Raw genomic sequence first — 24,058 nt, 5'->3', positions numbered from 1 at the left:
CCAATGTGCCATGACACAGCACCAAAACCACACAGATTTTATTCATTTAGTAACCTGCATATTGAATGTCTGTTCACTCTTATTTAATAACATTGACCGTTAGAAATTCTGTGTACAGCTGAAAGATCAAGGAATATGAGACAGGAACATTGCAAGGATTCTGCATGTTTGATAAATAATTTCTCCCAGAAAATTATTCATAGTGTTCTTATTCATAGAGTGTATAGGTGAAGTAGCTTAAAAAACACATTAAAGACATGGGGACAGGTTCTCAGATGGCCCATAATCTGGCCCATGATCCCCACTCAGAAGACCTTATAATTTAATTCAGACAGACCATCAGGTACACCTAGGAACAATTCAATCACAAAGGGAAGTTGGAAGAGATGGGTAGGTGCTACTGCCAATTGGTGAAGACCTTCAGCAGTGGATCTGGCCCATCCAGGGGAACATTGGTGGCATCTCTGGATGCATGTAGGTGACACTGCCAGTGCCCTTGCTCTGAGTGCTATGAGAGCTGGCCCACTGGAGGACATGTGCTTAGGTGAAAGAAGTGTTGGTTTTAACTTATGAAGCCTTATGGTTCTTTTTTCCTCTCCTGTGCTTACAGGTCAGAAAATCCTTCACCACAGAAGTGATGTCTTAGAAACAGTAGTCCTGATTAACCCTTCAGATGAAGCAGTTAGTACTGAGGTAAGTCAGCTGGAAATGTCTTATTGGATGTGTCATAAAAGCACCATAAGTGAATAAGAGGAAAGGGTATTCTGACTGTAGATAAATGAACATGTGGGAGTGAATGTCAGTAAAAGTGTCAGCCTTCTCTTATCTCTTCCTCTTGTTTCCTTTTCCCATAATATGATTTTAAAGGACATACAACAGGAATACTCATATCTCCTTTCTCAGGGTTACATTTCCAATAACCCACTAAAATCTGTTTTTGATTAAGTGGAGGCAACTGCGATGAGAGCTCTTGTGCTGCTACTCCCGCACCCCTCCCTGGCTTGGTTCTGTATGTCTATTTTAAACTTCATATAAACCAGGTCATCTGAGACAGTTTTAGATGTTTGAGAAGGATTATCATGTATATAACATCTTTCCTCCAAGAAATCATATGCCATGATCAACAGAGTTGGAGGCTATCACGGAACAAGAGATCTCCAAGTCCTGCATACTCTTTAGAAGAGGGTCAAAGCACCAGCCATGTATCTCAAGACCCCTCTTAGAGAGAGAGGCAAAGCAGCATTCCATCCAGGAAGGTGTGGCAGATAAAAATAGGGATACTTTTGCAGTTAACAAATAATTTTCAGTGTGCATATGGATGATCCCTTCTGAACATATTAGAAGTATAAAACCTTCAAATGGGTATTTTGTTGCCAGGGATGTAGTTTTAATTGCTGTAAACTACCAAAGAAGAGATTCTTACTAACATTGTGTAACATTAAACACACATAACCAAAAGGAGGATATACTAATCAAAATGTTTAAACCGGTAAACATCAAGTAAGTCATCTTTATTACAATTTCTCTTATTTCCTCTCTGCTGTTATAGAATCTCTTAAATTGCAGTAAATTTATTTAATGAAAAAAGATAGTCAGTTCAGATGGCAGCTCTTAGGTTCTGCTGTTAAAGTCTGATCCCCTTTCTTCTTATAAAGGAAGAAAAACATCAAAAAATGGGGGCAGGGGAGAAGAAAGAATGGCAAAAGGTAGGAAAATGCAGCTTCTGTCTCTGAGGCTTGCAGTTCAATTGATGGAAGACCATAGGAAAAGCAGTTGGCATGCAGGTCAGATAGTAACTCCTGCACCCTGGCTTTACTGCCCTGGCTCTGGAAAATGTTTGGGTAGGTTACTCTTAATTTCCTCTAACCAGTCTGTGGGAGGTAAAGGGGTTTTTTTGTTGTTTGTTTTTTCCTGAGATTTGGCTGTTCTTCAATGCTTTCATTCTGCCAAACTGGTAACAGCCAAAAGTTACAAGGTTAATTTTTTCTTGGCTAACTAAGCGAGACTCTCATTGGGCAAAAGTCAAAATGAGAATTAAGAAAGCAGAAGAAGGAAAAAAATGGGAGTAGAAATAGCCATCTCACCCCACCATATGGCAATCAGGAACATTAGGTTCATATCGCAGGAGTAGCTCAGGACACAGCCAGAGAGGAGATGATGTCATTTGGTTCCATCTCCTTGTCTAGTCAGGATGGAATATCTGTCAGAGTGGGAAAGAAGAAGGCTCATGGTGTGACTGTAAATCCTTGGGACCTGCCTTGTGGTAATTAATGATGCAGGTTTATGCACTGAGCATGATGCTGCCTAAAAATCCTAACATGTTCAGTAAGCTGCAAATACTCCCTAGGAAAGACGTGTCCAAAACAGGCAACATTCTTGTCCCATCAAAACTGACAAAACAAAATACATTTCCTATAGTCTGTATATGGACAGTTTCTCTCATTTTAAGAAGATTCTGCTCTTTTGCTATAACAATTTTATAACTTTACCACATCTGGAAAACTTCTAATTAGCTATTTCTTTGGGCCAGACAAACTCATTAAACACCATATATTTAACTTAATTCTGGGCTTTCTTTCAACAACATGTAACGTCCTGATATTTTTCATCTACTTTGAACAATATAGGGCTTCAACCAAGGCTAGGGTTGAACACAACATATCTCGATCCATTTTATGCTACCTTATTACAATTTATTTTAAAAGTAATGGTCTAATATCAATGCACAGAATTCTGATAGTCCCCCATTAGGCCATCATTATATTCTTTTTATCTTTGTCTCTTCATTTTTTCCATACATGCTATGTATTATGTTCTTAAAACTGCAAGTATTTTTTTTCTGTCATAGTTCTTTATCTCTGTAGAAACTCTTTAATCATCAGTTAATAAACAAAATTGAGGGGAATTATATGACAGTCATGTATGGGTGGTTCATGAGACAGGAAGTAATTTTGTGGCTGAAAAAGCTGGTGGTTTCATACATAAGCTGGCTGACTGCCCAGAACTGCTCCTGCAAAGAGAAAAAAAAATTAAAGAGGGAAGCCAGTTCTTTAATGGATTTTAATACAACTAAAATAGATGAGACTTGAGCGACGTACATCTGCCAGCCGGCCAACAATTATCAATGTTCTCTTCTGAAACAGAAATCCTTGACCCACCAAGGATATTGTTGGATTTTATCATCCAGCACAATTAGTGACAAGCCCGTATTAGGCCTGCTTTTAATTACGGGGTCCTTCTGCTGTTCAAACTTCAGGGTCATTTCTTAAGATCAAAGTGGAGGTCTTCCTGATCCATACTCTTCAGTGGCCCCTTTCAACTCATTCTAAAAACAGAGTTGTTGAACAGAGATTTAGGTCAATACTGCATCCTTCGGGGCATGAGACAGAATAATTTAGGACAATTGATCGCTTGACAATCAATATATAAAGTTATAAAACTAGCTTGCTGGAAGTGCTGAGAGATGCTGTTTTGTGCTTTAGAAATATTTTGCAAAAAATGTATTCAAGAACACAGTTCTTTACACAAAACTCAGTTGGATTCCAGTCATATTTAGCCAGCAGACATCCCTCTACATCTACAAGCTTTACTTTGACAAAAGGCTGTCAAGCAGTGATGGCGCAGTGGTAAAACTTGGGAATTATCAGCTGTAGTGAAGGCTGTTTTGAAAATAATCTGTACAGGTAAAGAGAAAACATATATATACACACACACACATACAGAGAGAGAGAGTGTGTGTGTTTTAATATTCAGTATCTACTTTAAAACTTCAAAACGTTGTTGTACCAGTAGTAATCTCTTTGAACCAACAGGCATCCATATAATTTGCCAATGTATATTCAGAATAATATGCTGTGCCAGCACAGTGCACGTTCCAGTGTCCATTTTTTTCTGACTGTGAGCATCACATAGATTGTGTACTTGACTATTTCCTATTGGTTAAAGTTAGGAATGGGTGAATATTGGAGCGCATAAGGGTTCATGAACTTTGCAGATTATTTTTAGTTCACAAAACTAGTCCAAGTTTATACAGTTTTTCGTTTAATTTATACCTGTTTTTTTTCTTCATGATAAATTTAGTTGTTAGTAAAGTTTTTCTAGCTAAAGAGCAGGTAGTGCTATGCATTGGGGAAAGAAGAACATTCCTCCCAAAAAAATGGTAGGCGGATATAAATGTTTGACCTGTTACAGTGCAGAGGTCATGTTGGGCCAATATTGTCCCTGATGTAACTCCATGGACATCCAGAAGCAGTACACCAGGAATACATTTGGTCCATTGTAACTTTTTTAATTTTAATTTTTCACTCTCCTTTGCTCCTTTTTCACATTCTCTTCAGTTTTATTTTTTCACTGTACCTGTTCTCCACTCATTTTTATCCCCTTCCCTTTAATTTTTCCTTTACTGTTTTTTCTTTCTGCTTCTTTTTTAAGTGAGATAAGTTAGGTATTCTGTGTAACTCTCCCTGAGTGTCAATGGAATTACATTAGGGATGACTTTAGCACAACATGTTCTGTACACTATAACAGGTCAACCATTTGTTTGCCTACCTTTTTTGGGAGGAATATTTCATTGGACCATCTTCTGTTAGTGGAAGAGACAAGCCTTCAAGCTTTCCCAGACCTGAAGAAGAGCTTTGTGTAAGTGTGAAAGCTTGTGTCTCTCACCAACAGAAGTTGCTCCAATAAAAGATATTACCTCACCTACCTTGTCTCTCTAATATTCTGGTACCAACACAGGTACAACAACATCTTTTTTAAGTGTCCTTTATAAATAGAGTATATGATGGGTTCGGTCACAGAGATCCCCTTGGGACTGTCACCTGATGTGCTGGAATTACTTCTGAGCCCATTTTTCCAGGCCAGCTTGGGACTTCCAGAACCCTGTCTTGTTGAGCCAGACATGCTAGCCTGCTGCAACACAGACCCAGGGTCTGGTCCACACCCCCCAAAGCTACATCTTAACTGAAAACAGCTCAGCAGGTTACCTGTCTCCAGCACCAAGACCCCAATGGGATCCAAACCCCAAGTAAATCTGTTTTACTCTGTATAAAGCTTATACCGGATAAATTCATAATTTATCACCCTCTATAACGCTGATAGAAAGACATGCACAGTTGTTTGCTCCCCTCGCTATTAATCACTTACTCTGGGTTTATTAATAAACAAAGGTGATTTTATTAAGTATAAAAAGTAGGATGTAAGTGGTTTCAAGTAATAACAGACAGAACAAAGTAAGTCACCAAGCAAAATAAAGCAAAAACACACACGTCTAAGCCTAATACATTAAAAACTGATTACAGGTAATATCTCACCCTCAGAGATGTTCCAATAAGCTTCTTTCACAGACTAGATTCCTTCTTAGTCTGGGCCCAATCCTTTCCCCGGCACAGTCCTTGTTAGTTCCAGCAGACATCTCAGGTGGTAAGCAGGGGTTTTCTCATGACTGTCAGCCCTGTTTGTCCTGCTCCACCCCCTTTTATAGCTTTGGTACAAGGCAGGAATCTTTTGTCTGTGCTTGTTTCTTCCCCGCCCCCCCTCAATCCATGGAAAAGTACAAGGATTAAAATGGATTCCAATATCATATGTCACATGTCACTGTAAGACCCCCTAGGCCATGGCTACACTTGCAAATTTGCAGCGCTGCAGCAGGGTGTGAAAACACACCCTCTCCAGTGCTGCAAATTGCAGCGCTGCAAAGCGCCAGTGTGGTCAAAGCCCCAGTGCTGGGAGCGCGGCTCCCAGCGCTGTACGTTATTCCCCACAGGGAGGTGGAGTATGGACAGCGCTGGGAGAGCTCTCTCCCAGCGCTGGCGCTTTGATTACACTTAGTGCTTCAAAGCGCTGCCATAGCAACCTCCTGAGGCAGTCCCGTGGTGGGTGGGTTTGAAATTAGGCAAAGCAGGGTTTGGACCGAAGAGGAAGGTTGGAAATGTGGTAGCTGCATTTAATTTTTGTGCTTTTGTTCTTTACCTTAGGTGCGCTTAATGATCACAGATGCTGCAAGACACAAGCTTCTTGTACTAACTGGCCAGTGCTTTGAAAACACAGGAGAGCTCATCCTCCAATCAGGATCTTTCTCGTTCCAAAACTTCATTGAGATCTTCACTGACCAAGAGGTTTGTCCTTAACAAAATTTTTTTTATAATGTTTTAGTATGATGAAGTATTTTTAGATGCATTGAAGATAGCCACCTTGATATACTTGAAACTAGCATTGATGCCTCAGTGTTGGTGTCCTTTGGCCCTCTGTACACAATTTTCTTCAAAATGTCTAATTCATTACTTTAGTTTTCACGTAACAACAAAATTAAATTTTAATTTGGCAAATTGCAATAATAACTTTACGAAATAAAAAAAACCAGGAAGCCTTTTACAAATGGAAGGTAAAATTCCCATGTCTAAAATGTAAAGCTTATTTATTCAGTATACTTTTACAAGGCTTTTACTTTTACAATTAAGTTTGACACTTTGTTTATATCAGTTCTTGCCTGATAGCAACTACCTTGTAGATAACATTAAATAAGACAGACAGCAATCTGTAGGATTAACAACTGATATGTTCAACACGTATCTCTTTATTTTTGCCGCATAGGGAAGGACAGGGTTCAAACCAATGGAACATCTAAAAATTAGCATCATGTACAAGTGTGTGACAAGATATAAACCACAGTGTACTGCGTCCCTGTCTGATTAATAAAACAATGGGATTTTAAAAATGCATACAAAATTAGGGCCAAATCCTACTCTTACTGTAGAAAACCAAACTGTGGGAAGGGGAATGGAGTAGTTAGTAAATAAGTCATTCCTTTCAGGTGGGGAAATCTGTTGCTTAATACAATTTAGAAATCCAGATCTTTCCACAGGCAATGCCTGACACGTGATTTTCAACTTCTCCCTTACCAGATCACTGTAGACATCCAATTCCAGTGTCCTAACAGCAGCTCTTCACAATTTGAAATCATCATTTTACATTGGCTGCCTCACGTATCTGATTCACTCTCCCTCTGAGCAATCACGCTGATGCATTTTAACAAATCTATCGCTGCGTGAACAGACAGTGTTTTAAAAAACAGATATCTTTCCTTGGTATCTGTCACCTTGGATCTAAAAAGATAAAAGGAAGTTACACCTTTGCAACATCTTCTGAGAGAGTGGGGTTGCACAAGAGTAGTTGTGAACAGAATTTGGTCCAACATCTCTCGACAGAGACTGTGGGCCAAATTCTGCTTTCATGGGCACCAGTGCAACTCCACTGAAGTTCATAGGTATTGTGATGGGTTAAATCACAGAAACCCCCTTGGGAGCTGCCAACTGATGTGCCAAGACTACTTCGCCCCTGCTTTCCTGCCCTGTCAGCTTAGGACTTCAGTGCCCTGCCTGGTTTGAGCCAGACTTGCTAGCCCGCTGCAAACCCAGACCAGGTCTGAATCACGTCCCCTAATTGCTGTAGGCTTGACTGAAAGCAGCTAACAGAAATGTTCTTATCTTTAACACTCAGATGCCCAACTCCCAGTGGGGTCTAAACCCCAAATAAATTCTTTTTACCCTGTATAAAGCTTATCCAGGGTAAACTCATAAATTGTTTGCCCTCTATAACACTAATATGCACAGCTGTTTGCCCTCCCCCCCCCAGGTATTAATACATACTCTGAGTTAATTAATAAGTAAAAAGTGATTTTATTAAATACCTAAAGTAGAATTTGTGTTTCCAAGTAGTAACAGACAGAACAAAGTGAATTACCAAGTGAAATAAAATAAAACACGCAAATCTAAGCCTAATACAGTAATACAATTGAGTACAGATAAAATCTCACCCTGAGAGATGTTTCAATAAGTTTCTTTCACAGACTGGACGCCTTCCTAGTCTGGGCACAGTCCTTTCCCCGGTACAGCCCTTGTTCCAGCTCAGGTGGTAGCTAGGGGATTTCTCATGATGGCTCTCCACTTTCCTCTGTTCCACCCACTTATATATCTTTCGCATATGGCGGAAATCCTTTGTCCTTCTGGGTCCCGCCCCCACCACTCTTAATGGAAAAGCACCAAGTTAAAGATGGATTCCAGTTCAGGTGACACGATCACATGTCACTGTAAGACTTCATTACCCACTTGCCAGCACATACTTATACAGAAAAACTTAGAGATAAAACAGAGCCATCTGCAGTCAATTGTCCTTGTTAATGGGAGTCATCAAGATTCCAAGCCACCATTATTGGCCCACACTTTGCATAATTACAATAGGCCCTCAAAGTTATATTTCATATTTCTAGTTTCAGATACAAGAGTGATACATTTATACAAATAGAATAATTACACTCAGTAGATTATAAGCTTTGTAATGATACCTTACAAGAGACCTTTTGCATGAAGCATGTTCCAGTTACATTAGCATATTTTTATAAAATCATATAAAGTGCAACGTCACAGGTATGCATTAGTGTAACTGAGAGGAGATTGCTGAAAACATACCAATGAAATTAAAAAGTGGGAGAAACTGCCTATGCTCTTCATTAGCAAAGCTGAAATTCTGAAAGGAATAGAGTCTCCAGACTCTATACACCATACACATGTTTCTTTTTAAGTTCTCAGCCTAATTTTTTCACAATTTATTTAATGTGGCTAAAAGAATTCAAGAGTTTCCCACGAGATAGTTAAAAAGGTCTTGGTAAAATGACAGACTAGGTCTACCTGATCTTCTGTTTTACTGTGTAGCCTACCATATGAGAGACATGGTCAGATGGATTCCTAATATGTAAAGCACTTACTGGTACAATCCACTAGAGCTGTCAAGTAAGGAGGGTCAAACTTTGCCCTTCTTTTATACCCAAACTACTTTCTTTTCAAACTCACCTGTCCCTCTCAAAAGGAACCCTGCTGTTGACTCATCATGGGCTGATCTTAAGAACATAAGACAGCCAAACTTGGTCAGACCAAAGATCCATCTAGCCCAGTATCCTGTCTTCCGACAGTGGTCAGTTCCAGGTGCCCCAGAGGGAATGAACAGAACAGGTAATCATCAAATGATCCATCCCCTGTCGCCCATTCCCAGCTTCTGGCAAACAGAGGCTAGGGACACCATTCCTGCCCATCCTGGCTAATAGCCATTGATGGACCTATCCTCCATGAATTTATCTAGTTCTTTTTTGAACCCTGTTATAGTCTTGGACTTCACAACATCCTCTGGCAAAAAGTTTTCTCTGGCCAACTTTCTTCTTTGAAACAACTTACCCTGATGAGTAGGAAAAGAAACTTCAGAAGAAACCTTTGGGAGCAATAGAATATTAAAATATTATTGGATCTTCAGAGGATGGTTCCATTATACCAGTGGTGCCCAAACTTTTCTTCTTGCACCCCACCTCCTTACCAGTAATGGAAACTTCCATGCCCCCCTCCATAACTTCACAGTTGGCCAGCAGAGGAGTTTGGGCTGAATGTGGAGGTGGGGTCAGTACTGGGGATGGGGGAAGAGCTGGGGCTTGAAGTGGAGCTGGCCTGGGCGGAGAGGGAATAAGGGCAGAGCTGGGCTGTGGGTGGAGCAGGGGGCGGAGCGAGGTTGGGAGTGGGGCTGGGAGCAGAGCTACAGCTCTGTCTGTGGCTGGGAGCAGGGCTGGAGCACAGCCCAGGGCCAGAGTGGAGCTGGGGACATAGCAGTGCTGGGGGCTGGCCTGAACACCGCCGTGCCTCCCCAAATGTTTCTTCACACCCCTCTAGGGGGCATGCCCTACAGTTTGGGGACCACTGCATTATACCATTTCAAACGTAGATCTAGTCTCCTAGATTCATGTACCCAATTTAACCTTAAAATCAGCTCTTCTATCAAAGCCGTTTTTCAGTGTATTCCTGAACTTGCTACTCCACGCTGAAGGGATTTGTGTCTAAAACTGCTGCTCACCCACTTTTTCACTGATCAGTCCTACCAGTGCCTTAATGTGATCACACACCTATCACTCTCATCAATGTAAAACAAAATCTTGAATGACTATTACCTTCCAGGCTGCAGACCATCAACATCACTAATTCAGTGACCACTCACCCACCTTCTTCCCATACAATCTCTGATCTTGCCTGAAAATTGTCCCTACATGGGAAACCATCATCTGCACCCAAATCAGAGGCACTGAATTATCATTATCCCTCCATCAAACTTTGTCTCATTGATCTGAATGAAGAGCACTTCATGCCACTTTATCTTCCCATAATAATGTGTGTTTTATAGACTGAAACTTTCCCCTGAGCAGAGGTCCAGCACAAGGAGTTAGGCACCATCTGTATCCCACGCAGATGTGCTTAATTTTACTTCTGCAGTTTGCCTCTCCTTGCCTCCTCTCTCTCCACTCTTCCCCTTCCAGCCTTTCTCTGTGATTGCCATTAATATGGCTCTCCCATTTTCCTCCTCTTACTCTTTCCTCCCTCCCTTTTTTGTCCTGTCTTTGCTCTCTTCCAAACAAAGCTATGTCTGATGTTTGGATAAGATTTATTTATACTCTTATATAAGTTGCTTTATATACTTAGTAAGGATGACATGCGAACGTAAAACAGCTGTTCTGAGATTTTATTCCATTTTTGCTTTTATTAGTTACCCATACACATTGGGTAGATTATTTTTGTATGGATAACATCCACCATCTCATTCTGTGTCTCTGAATTTTACTTTCAGTAAATTCTGAAAATAAATTCCATACCAACAAAAATAGTAGAGCAAGATACAAATCTTCAGAGTTTCACTGAAATGAAACGTCTCCTAGACACACAACATTAATTATTATAGTACTCTCCATTCCTCTTGGTAATCCAGTTTATGGTCCAAAATTTTCAGTTTATTCAGCTCTAGTCTAGTCTAAATCATCTTTATAAAAGTCTTTCTTTTACATGTAAATTACAATTGACTAACCCTGAAAAGTATTTTGTAATACTTTGCAAGATGGTGAATATGCTTCAGTTACATTTGCAGTGTTATTATAGCCATGTTGGTCCCAGGATATGCGAGAGACAAGGTGGGTGAGGTAATATCTTTTATTGGACCAACTTATGTTGGTGGAAGAGACGAGCTTTCGAGCTCAACAGAGAAGAAGAACTCTCTGGAAATCGAGAGCTTGTCTCTTCTACCAACATAAACTGGTCCAATAAAAGACATTATCTCACCCACCATGTCTCTCTCACAAATTACATTGACATTTTGTCTCCATATTCAGTTATTTGACTGAATTATTAAAAAAAAAGATGCTTGAACAGTTTTGTAATATCTTGAGCGAGTTGAAGTCTCCTGCATATACTTTATTTACAATAAAACAAATAGAAACTATGTATGCAGTGGGGATTACCCTATGACTGGGATTTAAATCTGGAGGCCCCACTGTCTATGTAAAAACCACTCTTGATGATAGGGGGCAACTGTAATTCAGTCAGGTTCATGTAACTCATTGATCCTAGTGGGCAGAATTTCATGAACTGCCAATGCAGAATACTAAGTACAAAGTTATTCAGGAGTTCTGAATCCCCCTTCTCTTCTGGTTACAGAGACAGTAGTGGGTGCAGTAACATTTTATTGCTGTTCTCCCAACAGGCCCCCAACGGCGGCAAAGGAGAGACTTGCAGCATCACCACATCATCATTTAGCTGGCCTTTCTAGCCACAATTTGTTTTGGCTCACAAACAGAATATCTTGTGGTGTCTTTTAATAAATTGTTAGTCACTATCAGAACCTAGTCTGGGAAAACTATTATCCACTTTCAAGATATAAGCTTTCTGTCTTTGACTTTTGGAAGCCAAGGGAAACATTTGATGCCAGATTCTGTCTTTGGATGCACATATGCAACTACCATAGACAGCCTTGGGAGTTTTCATGTGTATCCAAGGGTGGAATTTGGCCCTGGTGTGTTTATTTGCATGCCAGTCCCCAGGACTCATTCAGTTTGGAGCCATTTCATAGCTGTGCTGATTTCTGAACTCTGAGAGCAAACTGAAAAGTGGAAATTTGTCAGGGTTGAAATATTATATGCTTTCATTTTCTGTTTACTATCTGAGACCACCAAACATATGACTTTAATTCAGACTGGAACAGAATAATAGCTTTTAGTACTGAACACAGGACTTTTTGTTCATAGAAGCCTTCAGTTCAGTGTCTGTTTTGGGTCTCAGAATGTTATTCAATACTGGAGAAATCAGAGGCGTTATTCAGGATTTAAACTGGCAAAAGAACTCAGAATGTGGTCCATGATTTTTTAAATCAAAATGTTGTCAAAAGGATTTTTAGCCACAACACTCAGCTGTGGTTCTCTCTTTTGCTCTGGGTTTACATCTATAAATTGATATTTCATGAATTCTCTGTTATTCGGAGATTAATTACTAAACATATGGTGTTAATACAACTGCCTTTTTATTATATATAAATGCTATGGAGTCCATTGTTCCATTCAAAATGTGTATGTTTGCAAAATTGCACACCAACTAAGAATATGCAGATCTGCCTCTTTAATTCCCATATTTGAGAAACCTAATGATCCTACAAAAGTTTTATTCTCAACTCTTTTTTAACTTTGAAGCAGTAAATCAGCTCCCAGAGGTGCTGGAACTGGTGGTACTGAAGTGGTTTTCATTATATACAGGGTTTACAGTTTGGTTCAGTGGCTCTCCGCACTCCCACTATACAACTTTTTCTAGCACCCGTCAGCTCCTCTTCTTGTCAAGAACTGGCCAGCTGTTAAACTAGTTCTGGCGTGATGCCTGCTTTTTTTGGCGCCAGACCATTCAAAAGGCATTAAAATAATGACAGAATTGTGGAATACAGCCCCGTGTTGGAAATAATGCGGAGGCATCCTGCTCCAGCAAGAGCTCCAGGAAGTATTGTGGTTCAGATGCCTCCTGGAGCTTCTGTGGGACGCTGCTATATCACGACCCATAAAGAAGGTATAAGGTGTGCTCCCCTAGGTGGGGCACCAGCTCTACTGGCTGGTTAAGAGAAGTGGAGAAGTTCACAGTTCATTTGCATTGAGTAGCACTATTAGCAGCATCAGCACCATGGAATCTTCACATTATGCTCTGAGCATAAGGACTCCCATTGTACCCAGCCTCTCTGTGAAGGATGCAAGAGGTGCCTTCAGCACCTAAGAAGGGGCCAGGCACAGTCTGGTCCTTTGTACTGAAAAACAGTACAGCAATAATGTGATAGTAACAGATTCCTTTAGCACCTAGAATTGGCTACTGTCATGTGAAAAAAATAAATAAAAAGGAATGTTGTATCTTTAGTGTGAAGCTTATACTGTAGCTTGTACTATAACTCAAGGACAGCCTTGCTATGTTATATTTTTACATGACATTTATATTATAAAATATAAATTTACACCTACCTTTTGTCTTTTTGTTTTACAATGCTAGATTGGTGAATTATTGAGTACTACACACCCTGCCAACAAAGCCAGTTTAACTCTGTTTTGCCCTGAGGAAGGGGATTGGAAAAATTCAAACCTTGACAGACATAACCTTCAAGACTTCATCAACATTAAACTCAACTCAGCATCCATATTGCCTGAAATGGAAGGACTTTCTGAATTCACAGAGTATCTGTCAGAATCAGTAGAAGTGCCATCACCCTTTGACATTTTGGAACCGCCAACATCTGGAGGTTTCTTGAAACTCTCAAAACCCTGCTGTTATATTTTCCCAGGTGGAAGAGGGGACTCTGCATTGTTTGCAGTGAACGGATTCAATATGCTTATTAATGGGGGATCTGAAAGAAAATCTTGCTTCTGGAAACTTATCCGACATTTAGACAGAGTGGATTCCATTCTGCTCACCCACATTGGGGATGATAATCTACCAGGAATCAATAGCATGCTTCAACGAAAGATAGCTGAGTTAGAAGAGGAACAGTCACAAGGTTCTACTACCAACAGTGACTGGATGAAAAATCTGATCTCACCTGATTTAGGAGTTGTATTCCTCAATGTTCCTGAAAATCTGAAAAACTCTGATCCTAATTTTAGGGTAAAAAGAAGCATAGAAGAAGCTTGTTTCACTCTCCAGTATTTAAATAAGTTGTCTATGAAACCAGAACCTCTCTTTAGAAACATAGGAAATATCATTGACCCTATCATTCTATTTCAAAAAATGGGAGTAGGCAAACTTGAGATGTATGTGCTCAATCCAGTCAAAAACAGCAAAGAGATGCAGTATTTTATGCAGCAGTGGACTAGTACAAGTAAAGATAAAGCTGAATTACTGCTGCCAAATGGTCAGGAAGTAGATATTCCAGTATCCTATTTGACCTCAGTCTCATCACTGATCGTATGGCATCCAGCAAATCCTGCAGAAAAAATAATCAGAGTTTTGTTTCCAGGAAACAGTACCCAGTATAACATACTAGAAGGACTGGAAAAACTCAAACATTTAGATTTCCTTAAACAACCAATGGTTACACAGAAAGACCTTACTGGTAACATACCTAGCCCAGCAGTGAAACAAGCAAAGCTGAAACAGCGAGCAGACAGCAAGGAAAGTCTCAAACCTGCCACAAAGACACTATCAACCAAGACTGTCAGAAAAGAATCTAAAGAAGAAGCATCTGAACCAGCAAAGCCTAGTCCTCCAGAAAAGCCTCAGAAAGTAGAAAGCAAGGAAAAGACTACAGTAAAAAAGGAAAAACCAGCAAAAGCAGAGACAAAACCTTCAGTAACAGAAAAAGATATGGCAGCTAAGGAGGAGCAGCTAGTGAAATCCGAAACTGCTGAAAAACAAGCAGCAGATGTCAAACCAAAAGTTGCAAAGGAGAAGCATGTGAAAAAGGAAGTGAAAGTAAAATCTGAAGAAAAGAGAGAGGAAAAAGAAAAACCAAAGAAAGAGGTTTCTAAGAAAGAGGAGAAAACACCTACCAAGAAAGAGGAAAAACCTAAAAAGGAAGAAATCAAGAAAGAAACAAAAAAGGAAGTGAAAAAGGAAGAGAGAAAAGAGTCTAAAAAAGAATTAAAAAAAGAAACTCCCCAAAAGGAAGCTAAAAAGGAAGCTAAAAAAGAAGAGAAAAAGGAAATTAAAAAGGACGAAAAAGAATCCAAAAAAGACACCAAAAAGCTTCCAAAAGAAACAAAGAAAACACTTGCTCCTTCAACTGAAGCCCGAAAGCCTGTGACAAAACCTAAAGCACAAAAGAAAGAGGAATCTGTTAAAAAGGAAGCTGGGCCTGCTGGAAAACCAAAGGAAAAAGGCAAAATTAAGACAGTAAAGAAAGAGAGCAAGGTCAGTGAAACACAAGCTGCTGTGGCTGCAGTGGGAGCGGTTGCCGCCGCAGCAGTAGCTGCTGGAGTAGTAGCTAATGGAAAAGAACTTGAAGCTGAGAGATCCCTTATGTCTTCACCAGAGGATTTAACAAAAGACTTTGAAGAATTAAAGGCTGAAGAAGTAGAAATAGTAAAGGAAACAAAGCCTCAGGTAGGGTTAATAGAAGGTGAAGGGAAACTAGCTGACTCAGAACAAAAGGAAGCACATGAAATCCAGAAAGAAAAAGTAGATACTGAAGGACCTGCTGACTCTCCTGATGAAGGCATAACGACCACTGAAGCTGAGGGTGAATGTGAACAGACACCTGAAGAGCTGGAGCCTGTAGAAAAGCACAGGGTTGATGACAATGAAAAATTTGAAGATGAAGGAACTGGTTTTGAGGAATCATCTGAAGCAGGTGATTATGAAGAAAAGGCAGAGACTGAGGAGGCTGAGGAACAAGATGAAGATGAGGAAGAAAAAGCAACACTGGGCATCACAAAACAGGATATTGGCGTGGCAAGAGAAATGGGAGAGACTGAAGCTGATAAACATGCTAAAACTAAAGATAAATATGTTGAAAAGGCAGAATCTGAGGCAGGGGATGAGCGAGCTGAAGAAGATATGGAAGAGACTGAAGAAGAAGCTGAGGAGGAAAACAAAATGGAAGATGTCAGAGATGAAGAAGAGGAAACTGAAAAAGTTGAAGCTGAAGAAGATTATGTTATGGCTGTGGTAGACAAAGCTGCAGAGGCTGGTGAAGTTGAAGATAAATATGGCTTACTCATAATTACACCAGCTAAACACTCTGAACCTCAGTCCCCAGCTGTTGAACCAGCATCTTCTATTCATGATGAGACTTTACCTGGGGGTTCAGAAAGTGAAGCAACTGTTTCTGATGAAGAAAATAGAGAAGACCAACATGAGGAATTCACTGCTACTTCAGGTTATACTCAGTCTACCATTGAAATTTCTAGTGAGCCAACACCAATGGATGAAATGTCAACTCCTCGGGATATCATGAGTGATGAAACAAACAATGAAGAAAGTGAATCACCTTCTCAAGAATTTGTAAACATTACTAAGTATGAGACATCACTGTATTCTCAAGAATTTACTAGACCTAAACTCTCTCCACTTCATGATGCTTTCAATGGTTTATCAGAAGGATCAAAAACAGATGCCACAGAAGGTAAAGATTATAATGCTTCAGCTTCTACTCTCTCACCCCCTTCTTCATTAGAGGAAGACAGATTCTGCAAATCTTCCTTTCAAGAAATGTACCATCAAAGAGAAAATGAAATCAAAAGTACTGCTAAATTACAAATCAAAGATACCTTTTCACAGGCATTTGATGAAAAGCATAGCCCAGCTAAGAGTCCAGTTCAGAGTCCATCACCTCCGTCACCAGTTGCTAAAACACCACTAAGTGAACGTAGTGTGAACTTTTCCCTGACTCCCAATGAGATTAAGGCATCAGTTGAACCTGTAGTGCTCGCTGCATTGCCTGACCAACATCCAGAAGTTATTGAAGAGCACTCTGTCAGCCCTGATGATAAAACATTAGAAGTGGTGTCTCCTGCACAATCTGTTGCTGGTAGTGCAGGACACACACCTTATTATCAGTCTCCCACTGATGAAAAGTCCAGCCGGCTTCCTTCTGAACTCATTGAAAAGGCAGCAGAGGCTCCGGTTAGTTTTGAATTTAGTGATGCCAAAGAGGAGACTGCAAAACCCAGAATAAGCCCTATGGATGAGCCCGTGCCAGACTCAGAATCGCCTATTGAAAAAGTTCTCTCTCCTTTACGAAGTCCACCTTTGATAGGTTCAGAGTCTTCATATGATACATTTTTGACTGCCGATATAAAGTCAACTGCCAGACTGACTGAGAGTCATTTTGAGGAGAAAAGTGAAAAAGAAGAGTCCCCGGTTCAGATAAGCCCAGTTTCTGAAGTCACCTCTGTGGATCTTTTCCAAGGACAGCAAGATGAAAAAAGTATGGCATTTATGCCAGCTAAAGGTTTTGGTCTAGAAAAGAATATGGGGGATATTGAAGCTACCAGTTCTCAGTCTCCACTGGTTTTGGATGAAGGGAAGCTAGCAGGAGATCTCTCTCCTACACAAATAGATGTTAGCCAGTTTGGATCCTTTAAAGACGACACCAAAATGTCAATATCTGAAGGTACAGTCTCTGACAAATCTGCAACTCCTGTTGATGACGTTGTAGCAGAAGACACGTATTCACATATAGAAGGAGTTGCTTCTGTCTCCACAGCCTCTGTTGCTACTAGTTCATTTCCAGAGCCAACTACAGATGATGTTTCTCCTTCTTTACATGCTGAGGTTGGATCACCACATTCTACAGAAGTTGATGATTCTCTTTCTGTATCTGTTGTACAAACACCAACAATTTTTCAGGAAACAGAAATGTCTCCATCTAAAGAAGAATGTCCAAGACCCATGTCAATTTCTCCACCAGATTTTTCACCTAAAACTGCAAAATCAAGAACACCAGTGCAAGAGCACAGATCTCCTGAGCAGTCAACTATGTCAGTAGAATTCAGTCAGGAGTCCCCTGAGCAGTCTTTGGCAATGGACTTTAGTAGACAATCTCCAGAACATCCCACAGTAGGCACTAGCGTACACCATATATCTGAAAATGGACCAACTGAAGTAGATTATAGCCCTTCAGAGATACAGGAACCTACTTTTTCACATAAGATATCACCTGTGGAGCAGACATGTTATACTCAAGAAAAGGATCTTTCAGAGATTATTTCAGTATCTCAGATTGAAGCTTCACCCTCAACTTCATCAGAACATACACCTTCACAGATAGCTTCTCCACTGCAAGAGGAAACTCTCTCAGGTGTCATGTCACCCAGAGATATGCCGCTGCATTCTTCATTTACCTCAGAAAAGATGCAGAGCCTAGGAGAAAAACTTTCACCAAAGTCTGATTTATCTCCTTTAACTACAAGAGAATCCTCTCCTTTATACTCTCCTAGTTTTTCAGATTCACCTCCTGCGGTCAAAGAAACAACTGCTGCTTGTCACTCACCATCACTATCACTTCATGTGTCCTCAGATAAAATATTTGGTTACCATACTTCAGTAACACATGACACAATACAAGACTCTCTAACAAAACATAGTCCAGAGCCTTTAGCCTCCACAGAAAAAGATGAAGCTGAAAAAATCACCAGGTCAGCTGAGGCCATTAGTTACTCCTATGAGACAACTGGGAAAACCACTAGATCACCAGAGGCCATTAGTTATTCCTATGAGACAACTGGGAAAACCACTAGATCACCAGAGGCCATTAGTTATTCCTATGAGACAACTGGGGAAACCACCAAGTCACCTGAAGCTCCTAGTTATTCCTATGAGGCAGCAGAGAAAACCACTAGATCACCAGAGGCCATTAGTTACTCCTATGAGACAACAGAAAAAACCATCAGGTCACCTGAAGCCATGGATTATTTTTATGAGAGAACTGGAAAAACCACCAGGTCACCTGAGGCTATTAGTTACTCCTACGAGCCAACAGAGAAAACCACCAGGTCATCTGAAGCCATGGATTATTCCTGTGAGAGAACTGGGAAAACCACCAGGTCACCTGAAGCCGTAGAATACTCCTATGAACCAACAGAGAAAACCACCAGGTCACCTGAAGCCGTAGAATACTCCTATGAACCAACAGAGAAAACCACCAGGTCACCTGAAGCTGTGGAATACTCCTATGAGAGAACTGGGAAAACCACCAGGTCACCTGAAGCTGTGGAATACTCCTATGGGAGAACTAGGAAAACCACCCGGTCACCTGAAGCTGTGGAATACTCCTATGAGAGAACTGGGAAAACTACCCGGTCACCTGAAGCCGTGGATTACTCCTTTGAAACAACTGGGAAATCAATGAGATCACCTGAGGCTGTTGGTTTTGCCTATGAGACACCTGGGAAAACTACAAGGTCACCTGAGGCTGTTAGTTACTCCTATAAGACAGACGTACATTTTGCTGCAGAAAAATCATCTCTAGCAGAAACCCGTCAAGATGTTGATTTATGCCTTGTGTCTTCCTGTGAATACAAGCATCCCAAAACTGAACTTTCACCCTCATTTATCAACCCGAATCCCCTGGAATGGTTTGCAAGTGAAGAACAGTCTCAAGAACAAGAAAAGCCATTAACCCAGTCTGGAGGAGCCCAGCCACCTTCAGGAGGAAAACAGCAAGCACGCCAGTGTGACGAAACTCCTCCCACCTCAGTAAGCGAGTCTGCTCCATCTCAGACCGATTCAGATGTTCCCCCAGAGACTGAAGAATGCCCTTCTATTACTGCAGATGCTAACATTGACTCAGAAGATGAATCTGAAACCATTCCAACTGATAAAACAATTACATACAAACATATTGACCCTCCACCAGTCCCAATGCAAGACCGCAGTCCTTCACCCCGGCACCCAGATGTCTCAATGGTAGACCCAGAAGCTTTGCCTGTTGATCAGAATTTAGGCAAACCTTTGAAGAAGGATCTGAAAGAAAAGACAAAAACTAAAAAGCAGGGTACTAAGACCAAGTCTTCCTCACCAGCCAAAAAAAGTGATGGTAAATCAAAGCAGGTGGCTTCACCAAAGCCAGGTGGCTTAAAGGAATCTTTAGACAAAGTTTCCAGAACAGCTTCTCCAAAGAAGAAAGAGTCTGTGGAGAAAGCAGCAAAAAATATCTCTATTCCAGAAGTAAAATCTTCCCGTGTTGAGGAAAAAGATAAGGAGGCCAAGAATGCAACAAATTCCACAACATCAAAGACTGCAAAGACTGCAACTTCAGGTAAGGAAAGATCAGGACCTGTGTATCTCAGGAAAAGATGTGGAGCCAGGCTCTCAGCTGGTATAGTTGAGCTATCTTGATATTTCATCAGCTGATAATCTGGCCTGTGAGGTGTGCCTGAGGAAAATCCATGTTTATTAAAAATCTATAGTATAAGGTTTCACATTTAAATTAATTAAATTCACTGAATCAGCTCTTTAATCTGGAAAAAGCTAATAATGATTTAGGTGTGTTAATTGATATCAAACAATTAGAGAGGCAATGTATGAAATATAGAGTGCAATTATTATTTGTCCAATTTGTTAGCCAGCTGGCTAAGCTGAAAATCGCTATATGAAAATTGCTAAATGAATAGTAAGCAACTATTTTCTTCATTATAAACATAATTTAAACATAAAATTGTAAAGTGAACAAGCCCGTTAATTAGTTTGAGTTGTGTGAGTGTAATAGGAAATTAGATGTGCTTTACTGTTCCAGTGCATTATTCCTTATTAAGTATTCAAAAGACTGGCAGTTATCTAAACATGCACTTCCATGAAGTCTGACTATAATCTGATGGTGGTGGTTTACTAAACATATAGGGAGATCATTTCCTACAGAGGTTCCTGTGCATTCAAAGAAGCTGTAAATCCCATTTACAGGGTAGATAGTTGAAAAGGCACAGTTCCCCTGCAGGGCTTACCCTGAGAGCTTGTTGAACTCAAGGATAATCTGTAATACAATGCACTGTATCCTGCAGCTAGGAACCTGTAGAATCTGATATAAAATACTGTGGTTTTCAGTTGTCAGTACAAAAATTATGGTTAAAATGGAAATATCTCTGTATAGATATAGGTAAAATTTAAAAATTCAGATATTGACCAATTTATTGTATGTGGGATTTGATATGCTTTGTTTTATGGGTAAAGTAATTTTTTTCCTGGCTTGATCATGAATCCACGCTTAACTTTATATTACTTAATTACATTAAAAAAAACAAATCTTGAGTGGCTTATTATTATCACAACAGAAACAGAACATATTTCTACTAGACTATGTATTTCATCTCATCTAGAGAAATTGTACCTTTTTGAGCAAAATCTGTGCTATCTCAGGTTGAGAGAGGAAAGTATAGAAAACCTTCTCCTTCCCGAGTTCACCTGTGCAGAAGCTGCAGAACGAGGATGTGTCCCTAGCAAACCGTCACTGCTCCATCTCTAGCCTCCCTATGCGTATGCTGCTCAACTATCCCTGGCCTCCCAGTGCAGATGAATATTTGGTACATTCTTTTTTGAGCTGCAGTAAAATGAAGTCCATAGCACACTTCATTCCCCACTGAACTTCTGCCTGGTGTCAAGTATGTTCTGAGAACAAAAAAGTCTACAGTGCATGTTGTGCTGGAACAGAAACTAGATTTTTTTTTATGACAAGATTATGAAATATGCAGCTGCTACTGGAATATTGTGTCCAGGTCTGATGTCTGCACTTCAAGAAGGATGCTGAAAAATTGGAGTGGGTTCAGAGAAGAGGCATGAGTGATTAATGAATTTGAAAACATGCTTTATATTGAAAGACTCAAGGGGCTCAATCTGCTCATTTTAACAAAGAGATGGTTAAGGGGTGACTTGATCACAGGCTGTGAGCACCTACATGGGGAACAGAAATTTGATAACAGAAAGCTCTTTAGTCTAGCAGACAAAGGTGTGACAAGATCCAATGGCTGTAAGTTGATGCCAGGGCTGGCTCTAGGCACCAGCCAAGCAAGTTCGTGCTTGGGGCAGCAGATTCTAAGAGGCAGCATTCCATCCAATCCTAGGGCGGCACAGCCACCCTTTTTTTTTTTTTTGTTCGCCGCTCTGGCCGCCCTGTAGTGGGTGGCGGCGCGGAGGAGGGGAGCGCCCTGCTGGGAGCTGACTGCACACTCCGTCTGCCCCAGCCAGTGCCAGGTCTTCAGCAAGCCCGGCAGCCCGCGGCAGGAGGGGCCGAGTGGTAAGCGCACTGGCTGAAGGAAACCCTGGCTGCCCCACTCCTCCTCCCCCCCCCCCCCCCGGGGCATGTTTGCAGCGCAGGGAGTCCCGCTAGCCGAAAGATTGCACCCTGGCTCTGGCTGCCCTGCAGGGTTTTTTTTGTTGTTGTTTTTTGCTTGGGGCGTCAAAAAAGCCAGAGCCGGCCCTGGTTGATGCTAGACAAATTTAGACTAGAAATAAGGTACAATTTTGTAACAATGAGGATAATTAGACTTTGGAACAATTTACCAAGGGTTGTGGTGGATTCTCCCTTACTGGCAATTTTTAAATCAAGTTTGGATGCTCTTTTGAAATTATGCTCTAGTTCCAATGACAGCTAATGGACTTGAAGCAGAAATTAATTCAGGGAAATACTATGGCCTGTGTTCAGTAGGAGGTCTGGCTAGATGTTCACAGTGGGCCTCTCTGGCCTTAAAAATTTATGAATTTATGAAAAATATGTTGCATAGGTCACTTAGTACTTTATCTGCACTCTTTGTAACACTCTGAGATTAAAAGAACGGATTTTGTTATTGATCAAGTTATGATTCTCAGCTCATGCCATTATCCTGTGCATGATAATAGCAGTGTCTTTTATAATATTTTTGTTGGAATGTCAAGAATTTACACCTTTTATCAAATAAAAACCTCTTTTTTGGGACATGTGCATCCTAAGACTTGGTAGCAAAATGAAGCTTTCCCCAAACTTGTTAATATAGGGCCAGATTGTCAAATTTAGGCATATTTAATTGCCTCTACCTAACCTATGTGCATAAACGTTCAGTTGGGTAGCACAGATTAGATGTTTGCACATGCATATAGTTACTTGTAACTGGCCCCATCTACACAAGAGCTGATTTCTGAGTATCTATACCTCCATCAAATCTTTGTGTACATAAATTGTTGGGTGCTCAAATGTATGGGCACAACTGTACATGCTGTCTTTGAAAATTAATCCTACATTTTATTTTGCATACTATTGCAGGAATTTAGAAAAGATTACTTTTGACACGTATATATGCCAACTGTGTTCACTCCTTTCATAAGTCAGGAGAATATAGGGTTGGGCTGAGTTAGAATAAAGAAATGAAAACTAGAGGAAAATCTGTGCAGTTTCCTTCCCTCCACTCTCCATATAAAATAGTCTTTGAGAGGAGATGCTGTCCCTCATACTAACACTCCTCTCTAGTAGGCAACCCTCGGTCTTAAGTGACTACTTCAAAATGTCCCTGTGAGGTTTCTAGTACAAAGTAGTTCAGTGTTTTTAAAGACTATCTTTACTGTACAACTGATATTTTTTTCTGGTTCCCTTGGATGTTCTCTTCAAAAGGTTTTAGTGTGCTCCAAGTTCCTCCCTCCCTTTCTTCTACCTTTGCGTATATATAGTAGGCTCCTGCAAGATACCCCTAGGATATCAACAGTTATCTCCCATCCTTGTCATAATGATGCCTCAAGAGTCGCAAGACAGGTTCCAAACCTGCATACCATAACTGAGTGCCAAATGCTGTTTCCTTTCACACTCAGATAGTCCCGTTGAAGTACCGTAAATGGGACAGTTTGCATGAGTAAAGCAAGCAGAATTGGCCTTGAGTTACAACACTGATGTCTTGAAAAGAAAAAGTGTCAGAGAGTTGTGTTATCAGGCATGCAAGAGAATTCCAAGGTCTAGAAAAAATAATCTCATTAATTGAATGGTAATTCAGTAATCACAGTGACTGGATAATTCTTGAATACTTAATAATGATTGATTGCCCAGATCGGTAATGAATTTTTGTTGTATCAGATAGCTAGTTAAGTTTATTCTGTTCTTTTTCTCCCAATAAAACATACATATGGGATATAATCAAATTAGAGCATGCCATTAGATATAATAGGATAACAACATAAGGGCATCAGAGTGGAATACAGCAATGGCTGTGTGACGCTGGTACTAACTCTAATCCTCTCAAAAAAGAATGTCACCTTAATGGTATAATGGTAGCTAATAAATGTGTGTTTCC

General features: G+C 40.4%; 2 protein-coding genes across 3 annotated transcripts in view; one reads left to right on the top strand and one right to left on the bottom strand.

Moving 5' to 3' along the window:
• Positions 1-24,058, bottom strand: part of MRPS27 (mitochondrial ribosomal protein S27) — a 121,389-nt gene that overhangs the window by 13,799 nt on the left and 83,532 nt on the right. The window contains exon 11 of one of the 2 annotated variants that reach the window (XM_045021265.1): positions 2,441-3,010. The exons of the other annotated variant lie outside the window; for it this stretch is intronic. Within the exon in view, the coding sequence (XP_044877200.1) occupies positions 2,906-3,010 (105 nt within the window). The 3' untranslated portion in view covers positions 2,441-2,905. Of the gene's footprint in view, positions 1-2,440; positions 3,011-24,058 lie in introns of those variants that run through there. 2 annotated transcript variants of the gene reach the window in all.
• MAP1B (microtubule associated protein 1B) overlaps positions 1-24,058 on the top strand; it is a 107,684-nt gene that overhangs the window by 75,653 nt on the left and 7,973 nt on the right. Inside the window, exons 3-5 of the mRNA XM_045021262.1 lie at positions 611-693; positions 5,976-6,116; positions 13,371-20,073. Of these exons, the coding sequence (XP_044877197.1) occupies positions 611-693; positions 5,976-6,116; positions 13,371-20,073 (6,927 nt within the window). The remainder of the gene's footprint in view (positions 1-610; positions 694-5,975; positions 6,117-13,370; positions 20,074-24,058) is intronic.

This window comes from Mauremys mutica, chromosome 6 (genome assembly GCF_020497125.1).
Source record: "Mauremys mutica isolate MM-2020 ecotype Southern chromosome 6, ASM2049712v1, whole genome shotgun sequence".
Taxonomy (NCBI): domain Eukaryota; kingdom Metazoa; phylum Chordata; order Testudines; family Geoemydidae; genus Mauremys; species Mauremys mutica.
This window is presented reverse-complemented; position numbering and strand designations above follow the sequence as displayed.